General features: G+C 39.8%; 1 protein-coding gene across 3 annotated transcripts in view; it reads left to right on the plus strand.

Moving 5' to 3' along the window:
- Positions 1-24,601, plus strand: part of DKK3 (dickkopf WNT signaling pathway inhibitor 3) — a 103,469-nt gene that overhangs the window by 67,507 nt on the left and 11,361 nt on the right. For all 3 annotated transcript variants that reach the window (XM_081936861.1, XM_081936863.1, XM_081936862.1), the window contains 4 exons: positions 7,109-7,246; positions 8,362-8,442; positions 15,594-15,686; positions 17,485-17,629. In XM_081936861.1, coding sequence (XP_081792987.1) covers positions 7,109-7,246; positions 8,362-8,442; positions 15,594-15,686; positions 17,485-17,629 — 457 coding nt within the window. The remainder of the gene's footprint in view (positions 1-7,108; positions 7,247-8,361; positions 8,443-15,593; positions 15,687-17,484; positions 17,630-24,601) is intronic.

Here is a 24,601-nt window from a genome sequence, read left to right on the forward strand (position 1 = left end):
TAATATTTATATAGTTTTAGACCTTCAGGGGTTAATTCATACTAGAGGTCATGCTTTATAGTCAGTGTGTATTTTTGAAGGGCTGAAATGGAACAGCATTTTCTAATTTGATCTTTGTAAAAAGACTTAATAAGTGTCAAAGGCAAAGAGGGGAGGGAGAATGAGGCAGAATAAAAAGAGTATCTGTAACTCTAAAATGCACCCCAAAATAATTTATTCCTCATATCTATGTAGAAATTTAATTGCAAATCTCTTGCAAAGAAGGCATTAATTTTTGTTCCTCATTCATAGAGTAGGCCTGCAATCTTGTCTTATCTGTGCTTTTATTTTATAGAAAAATACAAAGAAAGAAATATCACTTTCAGATTGTCTTTCATTTTTCTTCCCCTGGAATCACACACATATTTTCAGGCCAGTAACACTGAGGTGGAGTATAGTTTGAGCTTGTTTTCCATCCTGATTAACTGTTTTCACGATGTGAAAAATTGAAACCGAGTTTTCAAGCATTTTTATGTGTTGAAAAATGGACTAATTTGGCATATTTTTGTGTTGCTGATCTTCTAATGTTAAATCAGTAACTGTGAAAAGAAATCCATCTGCTTCATTAAGTAGTACTGGCAGATTTGTTGCTTTACAGGCTAATTAAATATATACACATGTGGAATTTTGGAAACTTTTTTGTGTTTTCCCCCTTTTTCTGATATAGGAAACATTTATTGTCTTAACAATCTTGTATCTCGTATTTTTCCCATCTCCAAGATACCGTTTCACAAATATCCTGAAAGTGCCATTTTGGAAAGAAATGATCTAATTTTTTTTCCAACCTACAATTGACTATGCATGGGCAGGACTGAAAGCCATACAACCTAGTTGTATCTTTGGTAGGTTGTACCTACCTTTGGTAAGGTAGACCATAACCTACTACTAGATAAAGTAGAAGAATGTGGGTTAGACAGCATCACCAACAGATGGATTTGTAACTGGCTGACCAACCGCACTCAACGTGTAGTCCTCAATGGAACTGCATCTACATGGAGGGAGGTATGCAGTGGAGTACCCCAAGGCTCTGTTTTGGACCCAGTACTCTTCAACATCTTCATCAATGATTTGGATGAGGGAATAAATGGGGAACTCATCAAATTTGCAGATGACACCAAGCTGGCAGGAATAGCCAACACTCCAGAAGATAGGCTTAAGATACAGAAGGATCTTGACAAACTTGAACATTGGGCACTATCTAATCAAATGAAATTCAATGGTGAAAAGAGTAAGGTTCTACATTTAGGCAAGAAAAACAAAATGCACAGGTACAGTATAGGTGGTACCTTGCTCAACAGTAGTAATTGTGAAAGGCATCTTGGAGTCCTAGTGAACAACCATTTAAATATGAGCCAGCAGTGTGCAGCAGCTGCCAAAAAGGCCAACACAGTTCTAGGCTGCATCAACAGAGGGATAGAATCAAGATCACGTGAAGTGTTAATACCACTTTATAATGCTTTGGTAAGACCACACTTGGAATACTGCATTCAGTTTTGGTCACCACGATGTAGAAAATATGTGGAGACTCTAGAAAGAGTGCAGTGAAAAGCAACAAAGATGATTAGGGGACTGGAGACTAAAGCATATGAAGAACGGTTGCAGGAACTGGGTATGTTTAGCTTAAGAGAAAGAAGGACTAGGGGAGACATGATAGCATTGTTCCAATATCTCAGGGGTTGCCACAAAGAAGAGGGAATCAAACTATTCTCCAAAGCACTTGAGGGCAGAACAAGAAGCAATGGGTGGAAACCAATCAAGGATAGAAGCAGCTTATAACTGAGGAGAAATTTCCTGACAGTTAGAACAATTAATCAGTGGAACAGCTTGCCTCCAGAAGTTGTGGATGCTCCAACACTGGAAGTCTTTAAGAAGATGTTGGATAGCCATTTGTCTGAAATGGTGTAGGGTTTCCTGCCTAGGCAGGTGGTTGGACTAGAAGACCTCCAAGGTCCCTTCCAACTCTGCTATTGTATTGTATTGTATTGGTTTACAAAGCACAGTGGTTTTTTCATATAATCTGCTTCTAAATAAACTAAACTGACACAATGTGCACATCAAGCTAGTGAGTTTCCAACCTCATATTATTTGATTTGGAGCATTATATTTTTCATTCTAGTCAAGTTGGGAAAAATAGGCTACCTACCAAACCCTCTTAGAAGAGGTAAATCCTATTAAATAGACACTTTATGCAATAGTGTATTTTCTATTTGTTGCCTAACTGTCTGTGCCTTTTTAAATGTTTGCTTTTTAAAAAACTTCTGCATCCTAGACCTCTTTATTCATCAGCACTGGGGAGTGGGGGTGTCATTGTGTCCTTAAGCTGCTCCTCACAGGTGCTCATGCCAGCTTCTCTTAACCAGCTAAGAAAATTCTGTCTGGAGTGAGATACTTGGGCAACAGCTTGCAAGGTATTTAGTCCAAACAGCAGGGTACCATATCCTCCCACTCTTCTATTTTCGAAATTAACTATTGGAGCCTAGCTGCTAAGAAAATAACAGCTGAGGCATAAACTGAAGCAACAGCTTGGAACAGACCCAGGGCTGGCTTCAGTGTGGCTTAGAGGTTACTTTTTTATAAAATTCATAGCAACCTACATTACCCACAAGATTCAATTAAACTTTTTATTTTTTGTATTAATTCAACAACTGGCCCACCACTAATTCTTATGCAACAATATTTTATGTAATTAGCCCAAATAATTAAGCCATTTCCTTGGTGGCATAATACACAAATCTCAAAAATACGTTACCACTGGAGCAACTCGATTTTCTGGATTTTCTTATTTATTTGAAACTTCTGTATACCACATTTCGTTTTAAAACAAACAGCCCATCCCTTGATGTGGTTTTGAATAAAGTCCAAACAATTCAAATACATTAAAAATAACTGGAAGTATATGCTAAAATATTATATTAAACATATAAAAGGAAAGACAAAGAGGAAATAATAAAACAATAAGTAGACCGAGTAAAAACTTCAATAAGGAAATAAGGCTCTAAATGAAACAAACAAAATGTTAAAAAGTTATGATACATATGGTAGTTACTTATCAAGCATATCTAAATTATATTAAAGTAACCCAAATATCTTTACAACCCCCAAGGCATGTCGTAACTTTCGCTCACCCCTAATGTTTGGAAATTGAAAGCTGAAAAATTTAACATGCCCTACTTGATGCTGGGAAAGAGATGAGAGCTTGATCAGAAGCAAGGTGACTGAACTCAATTACAGGGACAATGAATGCACCATTGGAAGAACAGATTAAGGATGGATCTTCATGGAGAAGATCTGTCTATACCCGCGATGGCGAACCTATAGCACATGTGTCAGAGGTGGCACGGAGCTCCATCCCGGATGGCCCACGAGCTGTCGCCCCAGTTCAGCTCTGTCGCCCCTACGCCCACACCTCCCGCCAGCCAGCTGGTCTTTGGGTCTCTGACACGCATGCACAGGGACGGGGCACATGCACAGGGCAGCATGTGCATTGCATTTGGGGGTGCACACATGCATTTGCACGCACGTGCATGCTTTGGGCACTCGGTCTGAAAAAGGTTAGCCATCACTGGTCTATACGATCTCTACATGTCAAAAGTCAAAAACAATGACAGATGGCAGTCCAGTCTCTTCTTGAAAGCTTCCAGTGATGAAGCTCCCACAACTTCTGAAGGCAAGCTGTTCCATTGGTTGATTGTTCTGTCAGAAAATCTCTCCTTATTTCCATGTTGAATCTCTCCCTTGTTCATCCCTTATTCCTTGTCTGGCCTTTAGGTGCTTTGGAAAATAGCTTGACCCCTTCCTCTCTGTGGCAGCCCCTCAAATATTGGAACACTGCTAGTTGGGCTAGAAGACCTCCAAGGTCCCTTCCAACTCGGTTATTCTGTTATTTATTTCTCTAGAAATCAGCCAGAGGGGATCTTGCTTGAATATCTGCCTTGGATATGTCAATCCCTACTAATGTGTACTATTTATGATACTTGGGTAGGAAACACATGCTTTTCTGTTTGGTTTATGAGTGTCATGATGCATGCTTCCCTCCTCTTCCCTGGTTTGTTTGTTTGTTTGTTCATTCTTCATTTTGAATGATCTATCAGCCAATCACCTTGCCTGTTTATGTCTCGGCTTCTAAAAAAGAAGTATTTGTTCTGATGATCCTGAATCTCAAAGCAGATTTGTGTCTGTTATCCATTTTCTTTTTCCCTGCCCTCCCCTTGGCCACACCCTGGGAAAAAAATACTTCCATGATTTTGAAAAGCATCATGTTTTAAGGAAATGGAGACAAGAGAAAACAAGGCCCTGCTGTGTAAAATCAACCAGTTTTTTTAAAAAAAGAATAATTTGTTCATGGATTTATTCTTCTCTCTCTCTTCTCTCCCCTCACATACTCATTTATTCTGACGAAAAAGGCTGTTAAGTCTGTCTTCAGTATTCTTGATATTCTGGTATAGCCCAGCTTTTGTTTACAGAGCTGAAAGTGATTCAGCTGTTTCAAATTTGCTTTCCTGACAAGCTGAAAAAAAATGTACTTGTGCTTTCCTTTGTTCTGAGACCTAGTACTTTGCACTTTCACAGTTAACTCTCCTACCTAATTTTCCATTTTCCAAGAATATGTTGTACTTGAGGCTGCAGTTGGCCTCTGGGTCTAATGTCAAGGCTTGGATTTGGTGGGCAACGAGTGCTGTTGACTAAGTTTCCTCTCACTTCTAAATGGAAACAGTGGCTTTATCTGGGATGAGGCAAAAACAGCTTCCTATCAGAAGACCTGTCTAGGCACGATGGTGCCAGCACTTCATTTGAGAGCTTAAACATAGCCTGTTTATAAACATTCTTGTGTTTCTCTGGGACACAGCCAGTCTTGGTGTCATTCTGCTTCTGATTTCTGTCCCCAGCACATTGCGCTACTCAGACAAATGTCACTGGAATCAATGTACTTCCTTTCCATTGATGTGCTGAGAATTTTTAATTGCCGCGGAAAGCTAGAATTGCATTGATCTTCTCCCACCTTCCATTCTGTCTTATGATAAGCAGCAACAGGATAGACTTACAATAAAGAGGATCTCATTGTATTGATACAGACACTCTCACTAAGCATTGGAACATAATGGTTTTATTTTAACTTCTGGAAATTATACTGCTAATTAATTATTATGCTGGTCCTGTTCACATGAACTGGGCTTACAGTTTTGTGTCAGTGCATAATCTCATGTTTTGATTCTTATAGACCAAGCAATGTTCAAGTATTGTAGCTGAATCAATAGTGCAAGTCAAACTCTTAATTTTGCTCACAGTTTTCAGCCTTGTGCCTATTTTTTGTTTGACTCTACTGTAAAATGAAAGTGAAAACTGACTGCCTAAGCCTTAAAATGATTTGCCCATTGCTTGTCATAAGGCTGTGCTGTGGGATAAGCCCAACATTGAAAATTAGCACTGCAGTTTGGGAAAGATGAGACAGTTCTCTTACTTATAGAGCTTGACTGGTATTTGGCAGAATGATCTATGCTGCCAATAAGCTCAACTGGCCTGGAGTGTGTATTCAGATTGATCCCCAATTTTATGACAATCTTGTTTTCCCTTCCTAAGAATTCTATTCCACTGTGATTGGTTAAATTGTAAATCTTTAGTTTTGAGTATAGTGAGAATTAAAAATTGTAGTAATTTATTTATTTGCAAAATTTCAAAATGACTCCTGCAAATAGGTTAGTTCACAGTGAAAAAAAAAAAACACAAATTTTCCAATCTCTTGAAAGGAGATATGAGCAGATAGGATGTGCCAGTTCTCCTTACAGGAGATGGTCATGGACATACTTAGAAGCCAAGCCATGAAGGGCTTTATAGATGAGTGCTTGGTAATAGATTAAAGATGGATAGTAAACTCCTTAGTTTACCAATCTGGTTGTGTCCCTGCCTCAGATAGCTCAAAATAAGCAAATTTCCCCCCCCCCCCCCCCCGAGGAAGAACAGTTACATCTGAATATCTTTAAGCAGCATTTTTTTTCTTGATTGGCTGGTTGTATATTTGCTAAAGGCAAACACAATATATGCATTTGCTCTTTTGGGTTAGGACAAGGTGTGGACTATTTTATCCTAGAGATCAAATAAAGAATTATTGCCAGCTGTTCCTTTTCAAAGATTGAATAAGATAACAGTGAAGACAAGAAGATAGGTGTGATTGTAAAAGCCTTTGTAATCATTTGTCAAAGTAACATATTCTAGACCGGGGTGTCAAGCTTGCGGGACAGATGTGTTACACGCTGACCATGCCCACCCTCATTTTAGTGAAGGGGAAAAAGTCATGATGTGTCACGTGATGATGTGATGACACGAGTTTGACACCCCTGTTCTAGACTGTTCCTGTTTCTTAATATTTTTTCCTTTACATTTTATTTAACTCCATGTCGAATGTGCTTTTCTCCTGTGATGAAAAGTATAAATTGCAGTATTTTTAGTTTTATCACAATCATTATTGAAGTAATAATGTAAATCTGTATTTCATATTTTTGAGTTTACCCCAAATATCTACATGAAATAATGTTTTTGTTTATAATCCAGACACATATTAATTTCTGGAATAAAGGCTGGAGAGCAACTTTTGATTATATCTATTCATATTCATAAGGATAACATAGCTACATGATTTTACTAAATTGGCAATATAGCATCAGGAAATTGAAGTTTAATCAGGTAATTACCATGAGTATAGCATAGACAGAGTAGTGGAGGAAGAATTGTAGTATCCAAAGAAAATAATTAGGAATAGAATCATAAGAGAAAATTGTTCCTGGTTTGAAATTTGCTATTGCTGCCAACTTATTCTTCCTTTCCAAAAATACCACCTTTCACCTTCAAAAGGATTTTCCATATCCTCTGACACCAAAACTGCATAACAAACCTCTCTGCATTGAAAAATAAATATTCTGCAGTTTCAGACAAGACAGACAATACCACAAATAGTAAAGTTTTGAATGAACTTGGTCCATATGTATATTGCTCTATAAATTTAATAACTGCATGAATAATGAAGTCAGTCACTTGTTCTAAGCTGAGTATCTGGAAATAATCATAATATTTCTAGATGGAAGCAGAGGAAGAAGGCTCTAAGAAGATAATGGGAATTGAATTTCAGAAGCTTCCTGCCAATTACCATAATGAATCATACACAGATACAAAAGTTGGAAATAAAACGATACATAGACATCAAGAAATTGATAAGGTGAATGTTTTCATTTTATGCATTTTTATATGTGCATATTTCCTGTAATCTTCACTGATTTTCTTCAACTTAGTGTTCACTAGATATACAGGTAGTATAAAATTCACAATGTACTCAATTGTAGCTTTTTAAAGATAAATTTGGTTTAAGAAGTTGCAGAGTTTGAAGTCTTATTATATCATATGCTATGAAGCACCCTTTGGCCTTCAAATTTAAACTATTGCATAACCCTAATCAAATTTTGTGACTTGGCCCTCTAGTTTCTATTGAGATCTCTGGAAACTATTTTAAAACAATTGTAGACAACATTTTTTAACTGGCTGCATACTTCTTACTTGCTGCCATGGTTCCAAAGGCTGTAGGAGAAATGTTTAATAACTGTAGTGAGGATATTGGCAGTATTTTGACAAATTATTAAATGTTTTTCCTCAGAGGCTTAATGTACTGATTCCGTCTTTTTTTAAAAAAAACAAAAAACAGCATAACGTTGCACAGCTAAACCTTGGCCATTTTCCTCTAGAAATATAGATTAGATATATTGCATAGATTCTGCAAACTGCTCTAAAAAAGCCTCTCCAATTGAATCAGGCCACCACCTTTAAGGGTTGACCAGCATTAAGCAGCAAATCTGCAGGGTACTATTAACCCATTTTCAACCATATTAAACAAATAAAACAGTCTTGGATTGCCACAGATTCATTCATTCTCTCTGTCTCTCTGTCTCTCTCCCTCCCTCTCTCCCTTTCTCTCTCTCTCTCTCTCTCTCTCTCTTTTTTTCTTTCTTTCTTTCTTTCTTTCTTTCTTTCTTTCTTTCTTTCTTTCTTTCTTTCTTTTCAAATAGTAGTTATGTCTGTAACTTCATTAACATGTATCCTTCAGATTTTTTATATATAATATTGTATCTAGGTAAACTGGATGGGGTTCTGTGAGATATGAAGGTCAAATCCCATCCCCTCCCTCAAAGCCAAATTCCACCAGATTCATGTCACAATTCAGAACTGCTTGTTTCACAATAATAATAAAGTGATATTTCCTTTCATACAGCTAAAAAAAACAAACATTATTTAAATTGATTAAAATCATTGCTTTACTGTGTACCTGTTTTGCTCTCTTAGGTAACAGATAACAAAACTGGATCTACTAGCTATTCTGAGACTATTATTACATCGATACAAGAAGACAGAAAGAGAAATCATGTAAGTAATTCTTGTTTTGAAAAAACAGCATATCAATAAATGAGTAAAAGTTGTCAAAACCTATATGGCATGACTAAAACATAGGATTGTTTGACAGTCCATTATAATATGCATATTTCATATTTATGGGCTACTCTGGTGACTGTAATTTGTCACTTGTCATGCATACATGCCAGGCATACTGTCATGTGCTTTAAAGTAATTATCACTAAATTCTCTAAATTATTAGGATGTTTGGTGTTGCAGACTGAAGATACTTGGAGGGAAGATTGCAATGTAATTAATATTGTTTTTAGCTTGCTTGTGGCTTTGATATGTAATTTCCGATAGTAAAGGTAAGAAATCCTAGTGCAAACATTAGTATTGCTTAAATCAATATGAAGTTATATTAATGTAATAACTTAATACAACACATAAACTTGATCCAAAATTAGATTTGTACTCCTTCTGATTACAAAATAACCAGTAAGCTTTTCTTTGTGTTCCGTGATAAGCAGAGAAAACATTGTAGAAAAAACACACATCCTTAAATCTGTAACTTGTGTAGCTTTCATTTACAGGTTTTTATATAGATTTAATCATGCTGTTTTTTATTTGGAATTCCCTTGAATTTATTTGCTTTCAGTGTCAATTAGAACAATTGTTTAGACAACTATCTTTGAGTTTCACAAACCTGTGTTGTATCTTATGTTTCTGCATATACTGATAAAATTGGTGAATTGGACATCTGCTCCCTGTTTATCATTTTCAAAAATAGATTTTATAAGGCCTATTAAAAATGAACTATTTCATTACATGTGAGAAGATCAGTCACCAGAAAAGTTATTAGAATTAGTTTTCATGAAATAATTTGAGTGACTTCCCCCAAGAAGCTAAATTATATGTACCGTAGACTTTAATTTACTTGAGAGGTGCTATTTTTTTCTTAAAATAATTTAAAATAGGAAAATTGTACTAGATTTTATGAGATTTTTTCAGTCTAATCTGCCTTTCTTGGGGAGATTCATCTTTAATTCAAGCCCATCTTTCTTTCAAATAAATGGGTAAATATCCACCAATAAATTATTAGTGTACATTAGTGGTATATTGAATTATTACCTTATTTATGGTATTAAAACTGAGGTGAAAAAGCATTAAGTTTCCATGCAATTATTGCTTACTGTTTACCTCAAACCTGAATACAAATCTGCAGGTATAAACCATTTTGAAAACTGCAGCTGCTGTAGTCCAGCAAAATTAGAGCTATCACACTAAAATGTTTTGTCACTTACTGCTTTCACTTTAACAAAAAAGCCTGCTGTAATATGCTCTCAAAGTAGTTAACAAATCAGTGCTGAAATAGAAGCAATAGAAACTAAAACCAGCAAATTGCAACCATACTTTCGTAGTTTTTTTTTTTTAGAAAGATGCATATTTGATTTAATGTAATTAAGATGGATGGAGCGGAAATAAAAAAAAGCCAGAATTCTTGCCATGGAAGAAATTATTACAGCTGATTGTACCATCCTTTGACTGTCACTAGAGGAGAAAATAGGTAGCTCATGATTGAACAGTGGAGTCCATAATGCTGCCTAAGCTTAGCTGTGTTATTTGCAGATGTTTCATTTCTCAAACATCTTCAGTGCTTAGAAGAGAGTGGTGTTGACTCTCTGACTATGTACAGTAGTTTGTCTTTGACAGTGTTGGTGGGGGTGTTGTTTTCTCCTTGGTAGTTCCTTGGTTAGGTTGTTGTTTACTGCTTGATTGTGTATCTCAGTTGGTAATTCCTTGATTAGGGTATTGTTTATGGTTTGATTGTTTGTCTGTTGTTAATCCCTCTTTACTGGATGCTGATTGATGGAAAGGGAAAGTTCAGGTCTTTTTGTTCTCTTTTTAGCTTTTTTTATTGTCTCTTTTGAATGATGCACCTCAGTGATAAACTTCCTTTCCTTATCATTTTTTGGGGGGTTGGGGGGGTTGGAGGGTTAACTTGATCTAAGATGCTCACAGTTTCCCAGTTGAACTAAGGTTAAATCTGTCCATATGTTGTGAAAGTAAAGAGATTTCATCCTGTCTTCTGACTGCTAATTAGTATTTAAACTACTGTAAACAAACAAAGAACAAATTCCATTCCCTTCTAGCATTGAAGATGTTACCATGTTTGCAAGAAAACAACCAAATTCAGATAGTACCAAAGACTCCATCAGCCTCTGATTACTGTAAACCTGGTAATGAAATAAAGGGATTCTGACATTGTAAGCCACAGTGTTATCACATTGGTAGCTAGTGTTACTGTCGTTATGGAAGTGGCCCAGTTATATCATTTGTTTTTAATGTGTGACAGCAGTTTACAAGTTATGTCATTTCTCCGATGACATCATGATACAAATGTCATCCTTGCCTGCCTGTTTGCTTTCATTACCAAACTCGAATGTACTTTCTAAAGTACTTTCAATATGACAAAGGTGTACATTAAAAGGGTTAAATAACATTCTACTTCTTTTCTCTGTGGGTTTTTTTTTGTACCATACAGTTACAAGTAGTCTGTTCTGTTATACATTTTTATATAAACATAATCCCTATTTCGTAAATTAGGCTTAATTCTTAGTTATGTTTAGAATACCTTTGCCTGCCCCTCTTGTATGTCAGAGTTAATCTTTTTTATATGATTTCATTTTGCACTGTTACTTATTTTTGTCCTCATATTTTCCAAATTACATAGGAAGAGCTTAGAGAGGAATTTGAAAAGAGTATTATGCTGACTGAATGCAGTGTGCTATATTACATCCTGTTCTTCTCTAAAAGAAAAGTTTATATTATTTGTGGATGTCACATGGTGATTAATTAAAATACAAAGCTTTGGATTAGAATACTATGCTCAAGTGATTTCCAAACATTGTTGAATCAAAATCTCAGTAACTTTTTTCAACATTTGTTACTTATTTTTCCCACTAAAAATACTGAGAAAGTGTTTGCTCTTGTTTGTATTTTCTCTCTCTTCTAATAATGGTTTCATTCTCCATTTTATGATATGAAAAGAAATTAATAATATGGCTATTACTAATAATAAAGTACTTTTTTCACATTTCTGCCCCGCCTCTTTTGTAAAGATGCATCTTAATTTTCCTTTAGCAATTCTCAATAAAAGCAAGAACTATTTCTCAATGTAATTTCCCCTATGATACCATACTTTGATTTTTTGTGTTGAGTTCTGGAATGTAGTAATGAGGTTTTACAAAGGAAAACATGTAAATCATAATAACAGGGTTGCATGGGTAATGCATGTATAGAAAAAAAAGTTAAAGGTTTTAGATCAGCTGTTATAAATATGGTCTGGTATTAAATTTGTAGTCATATGGTTTCCATTTTATGTCCATTGAGGGATACCTCTGGAGGGCCCCAAATTCTTATTGATTACAGGACCTGCTATTTATTGCCTGCAAATACTGTCATATTTGTCTCATAGAGCAGTTCAATTTACCTGTATCTTCTCCGAGACTAAATGATTCTATTTGTGCTTACACTTTCAATGACTTCTGGGCATATTGTGCTTCTAAGCAGAAAGAACTGGTATGTTGATTTGAAAGAAATATGTTTTGAGTTAGGCTAGACCAGACACTTAGGATTTGTCAGTAAAGAACTTATCTACTATGAGGTTCTCTTACAAATCTTCATGTTTGTAAGGAAGGTGTCCTTTGTTCCCTAACCCTTTCTTCTGACCTAGGAAATAAGTTGGAAGCCTCTTTTTTGACGTTTAAGCTATACTGAAGGAAGGGCCAACTTTTTGACTTTGCTAAAACACAATTTAATGCTTTAGAGAAAGGAAATCAGAACTCTGTTTTTATTGATTTAATGGTAAATCATTTTGTTAACAACTCCACATTTGACTTCATTGTTACTAACTCAGGCAAGCTAATCAGACACAACTTTTTGATGTACCTTTACAGGAAAGAGAATTTTTATTTATTTATTCAAAGAGGCAATCTCCATACCTGGATTCTGTGACATGCTGCTATTGATATAATCAGCAGAACGAGCAACATGTTTATGCAGCCCAGCAGTTGAACAAAAAGGAAAGTCATAAAATATAGAAATATTCTTCATGATCTATATTTTAAAGAATGTTGCATTGCAAGGATTTAAAAAGTCAACTCCATAATTGTAAACAGAAGCTAAAACATCCAGGACAATTCTTTTTTTTTTTAAGCCTTCATTTTCATTTCTTTCCTTTTCTGAAAGGGATAACTCACAACTGGATGACAATCACTAATATAGTTGTATCTCACTTATGGAACTGCATTGAATTGAGCACAGTTGATAGAAGGAGAGCAGAACCGTTTTTATTGGTTTCTAAAGTGTGACTAGCAGGTTTGCTTCGTTCTTCCTTTCATCCATCCAGCCAGGATCAAGCCACAATAATTGCACTCATAGTTTGTTCATTAGTAGCAATTACACTGCCTCAGCAGGTGGCAACTTCTACTTGAGCTCAGATGAGCTTAGAAGCTAAGTAGGAATCAGCCCTGGTTAGCATTGGGTGAAGGATGCCAAGGATTTTAGTGGGTTAGCCACTCTGGGAAGTTCTAAAAACCTTTTAGAAGAAGGCTGTGGTAAATCTTTTTTGTGGATGTTGTCTTGAGGAGGTAAGTTTGATATTTAGGGTGTCTTTTACGTTTGTTTCTTTTAGTGAACACATTTGACTTTTACCCGTATATGGAGTTCTTAATACGTTTTGCAACAGGTTTGCGCTAAGACTATTTTTATGCTCATTACATAATTCATAGATTTCTCCATGGGGACTTGATGAAACCCAACCTCTTTTTAAAAAAGATCCTGCGGCTAAAGTACGTTTGATTCTTAAATGAAACACAGCATATTTCCAAATATTCCAGACAGTGCCTAAAAAAAATAAATCAGAGAAGGAAAGGCAAGGAAAAACACTTTAAAGTTACTGCGAAGACCTAAAATATTTAGTCTTCAGATGGGTCAAGCAGAATGAGTGGAAAACTTAACAGCTAGCAGCAGGAGACTTTTGGTCAAGAAGGAACTGCTGCAAAGAATTAAAACTGACGTGATTGCTTTTCTCCTGTCTGAAGAGAGATTGCTATTGAGACTGACAGCATGAATGTTGGCCATAGAATTGAGTGCATCAGGAATATAAATCAGACTTTATGGGAGGAGGACATTTGGAAGTAAGCATTACTTTGCGGCAGCATTGCTAGGAAAGCCATAGATCAGGGGTGTCCAAACTTGGGAACTTTAAGACTTGTGGACTTCAACTCCCAGAATTCCCCAGCCAGCCATGCTGGCTGGGGAATTCTTGGAGTTGAAGTCCACAAGTCTTAAAGTTCCCAAGTTTGGACACCCCTGCCATAGATACTCAAACATGCCTAAGTAAGGCTAATAGTAACAGGACTAAACGTTTAAAAGGAGAGCCAAAAGTCTGCACAAGGGAGCCACTGTTCAGTAGGGTAAAGCCTTGTTCAGTCCAGAACTGTGGGGGAGGAGGAGAGTCAGTTCTGATATCACCACTTTGTCACAGGGATTGCCAAATGGAAACTTATTTGCACAGCCTGACTGAGTATGTTCATAGTTAGGATGCAGGAGTTGGGTGGAGCGGCCCCACTCTTTATTTAATAAATCTAAGACACCTTGGGTCTGCCAAATCTATTATTTCCTTTGTTTGTCCTGAGAATTTAGTCATTGGTTCAATAGGTGCAACAATACATCCATAACTTTGAATTAATAATTTTGATTTCTCCATGAAATTCTTGGTCAAATTTAAATATGACGCAGAACAATTTTAAGGTTTTAAAGAAGATACTGTATATGTACTTGTCTGAAATGGTATAGGGTCTCCATCTTAAGCAGGGGGTTGGACTAGAGGACCTCCAAGGTCCCTTCCAGCTCTATTCTACTCTATAAATTGTTTCATTTGTTTGGCATAATTTGGAAGTTTAATCACTAAATGTAATTTTGTATTCTTCAGTGCTAGAGGAAACTTGTTTTCCTTCAGTACAATGAGTTACGGTGAAATGTATGTCCTATATTTCACAGTAACTCAGTAATTTACACAGAGTGCAAATTAACTCTGCAGATAATTCTTAACATATGACCAAAGTGGAACCTGGGATTTTGGTCTAAGTTGTTGCAATAATAAGTTGAGACATCTTCTGATTGGACTTGATTCTACGACCAGTTTTAAGATGGTCATAAAGCAAGCCTTCACACATTTTATGTAAATCACATGGTCGTTAAATCAATTTTCGGAATGGGCATTTTTGGCATTGCAAATTGTAGTTATGTAACCACAGGTCACCGTAAATATGAGTCAGTTGCTTGGTGCCCGAAATGCATTCACGTGACTGCAGTTGGGGCCAGCAGTCATAACTTCGAGGATGGGTTGTAAGTAGCTTTTTAAAGATCTGTCTGTAGATCTTCGACCAGTTGTTAGGATACCTGTATTTTTTACTTATTTGATATCTGCTTTGAAAAAAGTAGCACGAATTATTAGGCTCCTTTGTGTTGTTGGAATGTTTGATTGTGTATGATTAAATAAATTAGTCCAGTACAGTGTTAGGCAATCAGTCAGGGAGAGCCATATACACAGACCAGTTTTTCTTGTTTTCGTATTGGAAGAAATGTTGTGTGATTTCTATGTATTTAGTCTGTAGTCTGGAGCATTTAATTTGGAGAAAACCCATCAAAGAGATAGTCTGAAGCACTTTTGCAACATTAGGACCAGTTGGGCTGATGGAACTCTGTATATATTACTCTGTATATGTACCACTTGTGCAGACGAAGGAGAGGCATGCTGGAGGTGATTGATTGACTATTAACAGAGTCCCACCTCCTCCCTTCCATCTCCACTTTCCCCACATGTCTTTGGCTGTAAGGTTTGATTTTAACATTTTATGTTTTAACAAAGATGTAATTGCAAGCCGCCTAGAGTTACCCTATGGTAAGATGGGCAGCCCATAAATTTTATAAATAAAATAAAAATAAATTCATTTTGGGACATCAGGTTTGTTTTATTACTGTTTTTATATAACACAATATTGTGACATTGCTATCCTAGGTGCTTTGGGAGCAAAAATGGACCTTTGGTTGCATGCAGTTTTACTGAATAACCCACACTTTCCCTTTTACTGAAGACTTGTTACTCTTCTTCTCAGGAATGCATTATAGACGAAGATTGTGAAATTGGAAAATACTGTGCATTCTCTGATCTGGAGTACAACTGTCACATTTGCAAACCTCAACACGCAGTGAGCATTTCATCTTTATCCACTTTCTTTTTCTATCTATAAGTTGATACGTTAGGGTTAAATTGTTAAAAGATGTTTGTTGCATCATGATGCCTACATATGATGTCTCATCTGAAAGACCTGATGATTTTATCCGCAAAGCAGATAGTTTCTAAAGTTGGAAAAGCATGGAAAAAAGGGCTTCTGAATACTTGCACTTTATTACCCATTTCTGTAACATATGTCAAAAAAACCTGCTAGATCAGTGGTTCTCAAATATTTTGGCTACAGGCCCTCTTTATATTATTAAAAATGATTGGAGACCCCAAAGAGCTTTGGTTTATGTGGATTATATTTAACAATAATTTTTCTATTAAAAATGAGAAATTTTAAAATATTTTATTTATTTATTTGACTTTGTGGTTTTCATGAAATGGTTTCCCTATACCACAATTTGAGAACTGCTATTCTAGATCAAACACCAAATTTTGATGCCATCCAGGCGTATATAGTCTTATAAAATAATCAGCAATGGCTATGCTGGCTAGAAGATTTTTATAGTGGAAATCCATGCATCTACAGAAGATCCAGATTGGGAAAGCATGCTATAGGGTGTATTTAATCAGTCTGTTTTAATGTAATTTAATACATTGGGTTCTTGTAAGATAAAGAGAAGCTTCTATAGGACGTATGGAGAAGTATTATTTATTCTGGTTTAAACTGATTGGAGACTTAGCTAGTGACATTCAAGAGTCTATAGGAACTTTAATTACTTTCATATACAGACAGACCACGTTCTAATTTTTTTTTCTAACTAGAATCTTTGTATTTTGATACAATTGTATCAAAGTAGATTAGGGTTTGAAAAATTCAACAAGTCCTTTTTAAAATTTTCGTTGGCCTAAAATGATTATTACCTTGGAATATGACTCATGAAAATATTGTTAGTCTTATTTAAGAACAGATCGTTCAAATTGCACTGAAATAGTTTGAAAAATATTTTAGAAGATATTTAATGTCAGAGTAGATAGCCTAGGATCTAAAAGGGAAAACTCAATATTTCCTCTCACAAATACACCTCTTTATTCTGGTTTGCTTGAAATTCCTCAAAAAATAGCGTGCTTTCCATTTTGCACAGCTATCTCATACTATAGTGAATGTTTAAATCAATTTAGCAATTAAAATAGTATATTACCTTGCTTCATTGGAGTATAATTCTTTGGGTATAATTTTATGAACATGTTTTCTCTTTTCCACAAACAGACTGTCAGATGACGGCTTGAATATTTTGCCTGTTTCACTGTACTCACATTGCGTCACTGCAAATTTCATCATATTCTGTCCTAAAAAAATAAAATTACAGACACTTTTAAAATTTCCAGACTTTTTTGAGATTTGACATGCATTGCTGTTACATTTGTTTGCCTATAAATTTCATTTATTTATTTATTTTTGGTCAGGAGAAAAAAAAGCAGGCTATGTCATACTTGACCAGTGGTTCTCAACCTTCCCAATGCCGTGATCCTTTAATACAGTTCCTCATGTTGTGGTGACCCCCAACCATAAAATTGGTGTCTCGGTTCCTAAGACCATTGAAAATATGTGTTTTCTGATGGTCTTAGGCGACCCCTGTGAAAGGGTCATTCGACACCCCCCCAAAGGGGTCCCGACCCACAGGTTGAGAACCACTGTACTAGACAGTGCTCAAGATACAGAGTTCTGTTTTTCCAAATAATCACTATAGATCTGAGTATTAGATCAGATCAGAATGCTTCCAATAAGTTTTCCTGTAGATGTTTTCTTATTTATTTATTTTTAGCACTGTTCTCGGGATGTAGAGTGTTGTGGGCAACAGCTCTGTGTATGGGGTGAGTGCATGCAAGCGGTCTCAAAAGGAGAAAATGGAACAATTTGTGAAAATCAACATGACTGCAATCCGGGTTTGTGCTGTGCATTTACAAAAGGTCAGTAACTTTTATGCTTTTAAAAAAAAATGTTCTTGTTTCCTCTGGATAATGAGCAGAACAAGTTACAATATCTGCATATATGAGTTTTGTATTTCTGTTAAGATATTAAATGGTATTAATATTTAAATACTTTGTATCAAAGAGAAATGGTCTAATGTAACATTCTTCACAAGTAAGCATCTTGTTTCAAAGGAGCATATTTTTATATCTTCTAAGATTTCATTTCAGCAAAGAGCAGATTCCTTACAGAGAAACTGAGTGAATAAATAGAGAGAACTAGTGGATTTATTTGGGGAGTTCAGCAGGGGAATTTAAGGGGGGTTCCATAATAATCAAGTCTTTGTGCTTAACCTGAAAAAAGGACAAGAACAAACAGTATACAGCCAGTTGAAAGATTTTTAAGAAGTGAAGATGAATGGACAGAAATTCAATTCTCCGACGTTGATGGAGACAGCAGTCATGCATGGGTTAACTCAGTCAGTAACCAATAGAACTGAGTCTACCAAAGTGATAATATCGCCTCAGAGGAGTGTCCTCCCGCTTTTTTAGACTCAGTTCGATTTGAACTGGCTGTGCTAACAGCTTTCTCCTCAACTTTAGTAGATATTATAATTACCTTTAATTGGATATTTTTCTAAATTTCACCTAAATTACATCCAAATTGGAAGGAATCAGTGGATAGCTCCTCAGAGCTAAGTCTCTCATTTAGCCCCTGGGCTTCTTGGAGAGGCTCATCAGGGCTTTTTCGAGGCTTCTGCCTCCTGAGCTTACCGGCAATTCAAAGGCTCTCCTGCAAGCAGCGCCTCTCAGCAACGGCCATTGGAGGCTCCGCTCAGCGCTGCTGCCTCTGCTGGCCTCCGGGCCTTTCTCCTCGTGCCGCCAAGCCCACAGCCACTTCCAAGCGCTGCCAAAGCTGTGAGCAGCTGCCAAAAGTCACCAGCAGCCGCAAAAAAAGCCGCCTAGCCACCACCGGCGACGGAAAGGCCGCCGCTTCACCGGATCGCTGCTGCTGCTCCCTTCGATCTCCGCAACCTCTCTGCAGGGCCTTCGACATCCTCCCTTGTTCTGCAGCCTCGGCTACCTCATGGCAGCCGGCCCGTAGACTCTGTAACCTCAGCGGCCATTTTGTTTTGGCGTGAAGATCTCCGGTGGCCATTTTGGGCACTTCAAGGAGTTGTGAGTACAAACCATGGCTTCATCTCCTGCCCCTGAGCCACAAGTGCCTCTACCCACTAACGAGACCCCTTCTTCTGGGACCCACAAATGCAGGCCTGCCCCAGAAGCATCCTCATGGAGCCGTCTCCCAAGGCTCCCAGGGAGTCCCATAGCGGTGTAGCCAAGCCACAGGCAAAGGACAGTGCCACCCAGGTTCCTCCCAGCAAGGCCAAGGCCAAGACTAATCACACTGAATCCCATCCATTTCAGGCCCAGAGGCCTTCTCAGCCTAGTCCTCCCCCTGACCTATCCTCTGATTTGGAGCATGACCTCTCCCCTGCTGCATCCATCATTCAACCTGAGGATGCCAGGTGCTCAGGCGATCTCGCCTACAGTGGGGATGAATCTGAGGGTGGCAGGAGCATCACTCCGGATCAGGAGCCCCTCTACCAGGAGGAAATTTCCCCTCCTCCCCGCCACTCTTACTCACCTGGTATGGCGGACATGATATCTGAGACCATTGAATGTGGCGTAGCAGCTGCCCTTAAACATAGGTCTTCTAACCATTCTACTCCATGCAGGTCTGCTTCTTCCTCTGGTTCCAGATGCAGGGATGGTGATCTCTCGGCTTTTTCATCGCATGAGCTCTCTGGCACATCAGTCACCCTTCACTTTTTGGCGAAGAGGAATGTCCGGCAAGAGATTCAGATCTCTCGGAAGACGAGAGTCTTCCCCCTGACCCACCTGCATTTGTTGGTTTGTTCAAACCTGCTGTCTTTCGCGCTCTCCTCTTTAAGGCCAAGAGAATCGCTGGCATCCCTTCTACTAAAGCACCTCAAGGAACAGAAGCGGACAAGGCGGACACTACTGACCCCCTCTTCATCCAGCCTAAGGTGGAAAAGAAGGTGATTCCATCTCCCAGACTCTTCATAGATGTGGTCCAGAACGAATGGGCATCACCAGGTACAGGTCCCCTCCCCAATACCTTGGACAAGAGCCTGTATAACGTGGGACCAGAACTCACCAAGGCTTTAGAGGTACCTTCTATTGACTTACCTATAATTGGCCTTTCTTCTCCTAACGCAGCCTCAGCAGCTCCTGAGGAGGCTCTTCACCCCGAAGACAAGAGAATAGAACAAATTCTGGTCAAGAGTCACCAGGCCTCGGCTTCGGCCATTAGGGCGGGTACCTCTACTTCATTCTTTAAAAAATTTTTTTTAAGACAAACAAAAACAAAACAACACATACAAAAAACTTTCCTCAATTTCGTCAAGCATGTCGTTTGGTTACAGGTTTTTGTGCATCAGTTTTTACAATTAGAACTAAAATCATTGGTTATCCATCGAACATGACTAAATATGCCTCTGCTTCGTTCTTTAGTTGCTCTGCTCTCTTATGGCTAAGGCAACTCCAGGCGAGGCTTCCGGTGAGGGATTCTAGGGCTCGTAGGGATCTCAACAAAATGAAGGCGGCCCTAGAATACACTGCAGATGCTTCCTTGGATGCGGCCCATTTTGCGTCCAAGGCCATAGCATCCTCCATTTCCACCCGTTGCCTGTTTTGGCTAAAACAGTGGCAGACGGAAGCCCATGCCAAGTGGAGGCTAGCCTCCTCTCCTTATTCTTCATCCCTTCTCTTTTGGGCCCCATTGGATCCTCTATTGGTAGACTCCAAGGATAAGCGGAAGGTCTTGCAGCCGGCCACTAAGAAACAAGAGGGCCGCAGTCAATCCTTTTATCACAGGCAGCCCTTTCAGGGTCAGGACGGGGTTCCTCCAGATCCCGTCCGCAACGTCAGGCTCCCTCAGACAGGGCCCTTCCTTTTCCAACAGGTCAGGCAGAAACAGCCAGAGATTCCAGCTCAGAAAGTCATTCAGGGACAATACCAACCGATCCTACAAGAGGCAGAAGTGACTGCCTGGAGGATCTCCCCATAGGGGGACGTCTGTCGACCTTCACAGATCGTTGGGACGACATCACCAACGACGCGTGGGTCAGGTCCACGATCAGATTTGGCCTTCTCTTGGACTTGCGCTCCAGCCCTCCAACCACTTTGTCCAGGGACCCATATCCAGGGACCCTCAAAAGAAGCTCCTAGTAGAGCAGGCCATCCATCATCTGCTCCTCATTTGGGCCATTCAACCTGTGCCTCCAGGCCAGGTGGGACGGGGGTTCTACTCTCATCTCTTTATCGTGCCGAAGTCTTCGGGGGGCTGGAGAGCGATCCTCGATCTCAAATTCTTAAATCAATTCTTCAGGTACAGGAGGTTCAAAATGCAATCTCTCCTGTCAATCCTAGAGAGTGTGCACAAACACGATCTCCTCACATCAGTGGACCTCACAGAGGCTTACCTCCACGTACCCATTCACAAACAACACAGACGGTTCCTCCGATTTGTCTATGCGGGCCATCACTATCAGTATCGGGCCTTCCCCTTCGGGCTATCATCAGCCCCAAGGGTCTTCAACAAGCTCCTGTCAGTCGTAGCAGCCCACTTATGTGCCAGACCCATTCAGATCTTTTGCTACCTGGACGACATCCTCCTGTTGTCCAGGTCACGCAACCAGGCACTGCGGGATCTTCAGGACACCTTGCAGGTACTTCAGCAGGTGGGATTCTCCATCAATCAGGAGAAGAGCCACCTTGTTCCCACCTCTCATCTAGTGCACTTGGGAGCCCTCATCGACTCCGCTCAGGGGAAGGTCTTCCTGCCTCGGGAATGACAGATCAGCCTCAGGGATTTAGCCTTTGAGTTACGGAGGAGACAGCAGGCACCTCTTCTCCAGCTGTCTCAACTGCTGGGGAAGATGGTCTCTTGCTTCTCCATTGTCCCTTGGAGAGGCTCATCAGGGCTTTTTCGAGGCTGGAGAAGCCACACAACAATCGATTCTGCGGAGTGGACCCTCAACCGTTGCATCTTCAAACAGCTGTCGACAGGTACGGGACCCCGGTGCTAGATCTCTTCACAACAGCATCCAACAGCCCAGGTACCTGTCTCGCTACACGACACCAGGCATGGAAGGGACAGACGCCTTAAGGTGCAGGTGGCCCCACGGACTCCTGTATGCCTTCCCTCCCTTCCCCCTGATACAGAGGGTCATTCAGAAAATGATAGAAGAAGAGGCCGAGCTCATTCTACTCGCCCTCCATTGGCCGCACGGTCCATGGTTCGCGGACCTAGTCAACCTCTCAGTGGGCCCAGAGTGGCATCTTCTCCTGATACCGTCCCTTCTTCACCAGAGAGCCATCCACCATCTCGACCTATCTTGGCTCCGCCTAACTGCATGGAGGCTAAGCAGGAGGTCTTGAGGGCGGCAAACCTTTATGAGACTGTAATTCAAACTATTCAGGCTTCTTGACGCCCGGCCACTAACAGGATCTACGAATCAACGTGGCAGACGTTCAGCACATGGTGCCTTTCTAGAAAGGTTTCGCCCCTGGAGGCCTTGGTTCCCCAGGTTTTGGAGTTCCTGCAACAGGGACTAGATAAAGGACTTGCGCCTAACACCTTACGGAGGCAGGTGTCGGCTCTCTCTTCGGTTCTCTCTCTTCACCAGGATGAGCCTCTCTCCTTACACCCTCATGTATGCCACTTCATTAAAGGCGTGTCTAATCTCTGCCCTCCTGTCATTCACCGCTTCCCCTCGTGGGATCTAACCAAAGTCCTTGACTTTTTCACTGGACCACCCTTCGAGCCTCTCAGATCGGTCTCCCTGCATCACCTCACATTGAAAACAACCTTTCTGGTGGCTATCACATCTGCACGACAGGTCTCAGAATTGGCATCCCTTTCCATCCGTTCCGACTTGTGTACCTTTCACTCAGACCGCATGGTCCTTTGACTTGATCCCACCTTTGTCCCAAAGGTCAATTCGGCCTTTCATCGGTCTCTGGATCTACCGAACATTTCCCCTAATCCCTCTCACAGTCTCGAGCGCAAATGGCACAGGTTAGGCGTAAGACGGGCTCTTAAGATCTATATTGCCAAGATGGCTGTCTTTAGGCGCACCGAAGCACTCTTTGTCTTTCCATCCCACAAACAAGAGTCTAAAGGCTTCTCCATCTATGGTTGGACGCTGGATCCGATCAACCATAACTAGAGCTTACCTGGTGAGTCATCTCATGCTTCCATTCAACATCACGGCGCATTCCACACGCAGCGCGGCTACATCAGCAGCGTGGACAAGGCAGGCCTCAGTGGAAGAGATCTGCAAGGCAGCCACCTGGGCGACCCGCAATTCCTTTATCCACCATTATAAGATGGACAGATACATGTCGGCGGATGTGGCATTCGGATGGCGGGTGCTTCAAGTTCTTCCCTCTTCAAGCTCCTAGCCCAGTCTCATTCCCACCCGGGGACATGCCCAGCTTTGGTACATCCCATGCACGACTGCTGTCTCCACCAACATTGGAGAATGGGGCGTTGGTTCTTACCTGATATGCCCCTTCTCGAGGCAGGTGGAGACAGCGGCCATCCCCACCCTTTGGTTCCTGGTCTAGTTCGCAGAGGGAGTTCTGGAGCTAGGCTAGAGTCTCGGAGGATTGAAAGCAGTCGACTAACGCACAGCAGTCTACTTATCACCTTTGTCACAAAAGCGGGAGGACACTCCTCTGAGGCAATGACATCACTTTGGTAGACTCAGTTCTATTGTTTACTGACTGAGGTAACCCATGAATGACCGCTGCCTCCACCTCCCTCGAGAAGGGGTGTATCAGGTAAGAACTAACGCCCCATTTTGACTCATATGGCTTATAGCATATTTTGCTACCTGAAAAAAACCCTCCTGGACAGAAGTGGGTTGCTCCCGGTTTGGCCGAGCCGGTAGTGGTGATTCAGCCTGGGTCGCAGAACCGGCAGCGATTCAAGCTGCCCACGCCCCTGAACTGGTTCCCCAGTCTCTTCTGCCATTGCTAGCATGTTTCTGTGCATGCGCAGAACAAATTACACTCAACTGTGAATGCGCGAGTAACGATTAGTGGGCGCGAAGCGAACCAGTACCAAATGGTAAAGGAACCCAGCCCTGCTCCTGGAATATATTTGCATCAAATCATGCTTGTTGCTTTCCTGGAAATAAAAGTCCCAAAATCAGACTGATGAGTGATAATTGTTCACTTGTAAAAATGTGAAGTGGATTTATCAGTTCAAAGAATGTTGTATGTCAGAAATATATAATGGAAGCAATCCTCCATTTTAAAAAAGGCAGATAAACAGAGCTGCAAGTGCAGTAAGTGAAAGTAACAGGCAGAAGCAAGAGACATATAGTATATTCTTCACTACTGTAAATCAGGAATGGTTTTCAGACCCTTGTGGATGAAATAGGCTCTGAATGTTCAGAGGAAGAAAAAGACAATAGAAAGAGAGGATCATAAATCTCTTTACAGATAGCTATGTCCTAAAAGAAGATAAAGGGAAGTTGTGATAGTTGGTGATTTACTGTTGTAAGAAATTGTATGGCAACTGGAAGCACTGGCTTGTGAAATTGTTGCCTGCCAGAGCAAGAATAAAGGCATACATAGAATATTTTTCAGATCTTATCAAGTCTGGCGACAAATGGGAAGACAAGTGATACTGCAAAGAACAGGTACAACTGCATTAGTCTAGAGTTCTTGGGAGAAAATTAGGATATTGACAGCTGCTTACTATCCTTCCAGTCTATTGTAGATGCCCAGAAAGATAAAACCTGGGTAAGAAGATTGTGTCAACAACAGCTAGCCTTTTCTTATTGGTCATAATTGAGCCTGGAATTTTGGTTGAAAGTTGTTGCGGTCCTTAAGTAAGATATGACCACTTCATTTAATAACTGCAATCCCTGT

The sequence above is a fragment of the Natrix helvetica genome (genome assembly GCF_964273705.1).
Source record: "Natrix helvetica genome assembly, chromosome: 1".
Classification (NCBI taxonomy): Eukaryota; Metazoa; Chordata; class Lepidosauria; order Squamata; family Natricidae; genus Natrix; species Natrix helvetica.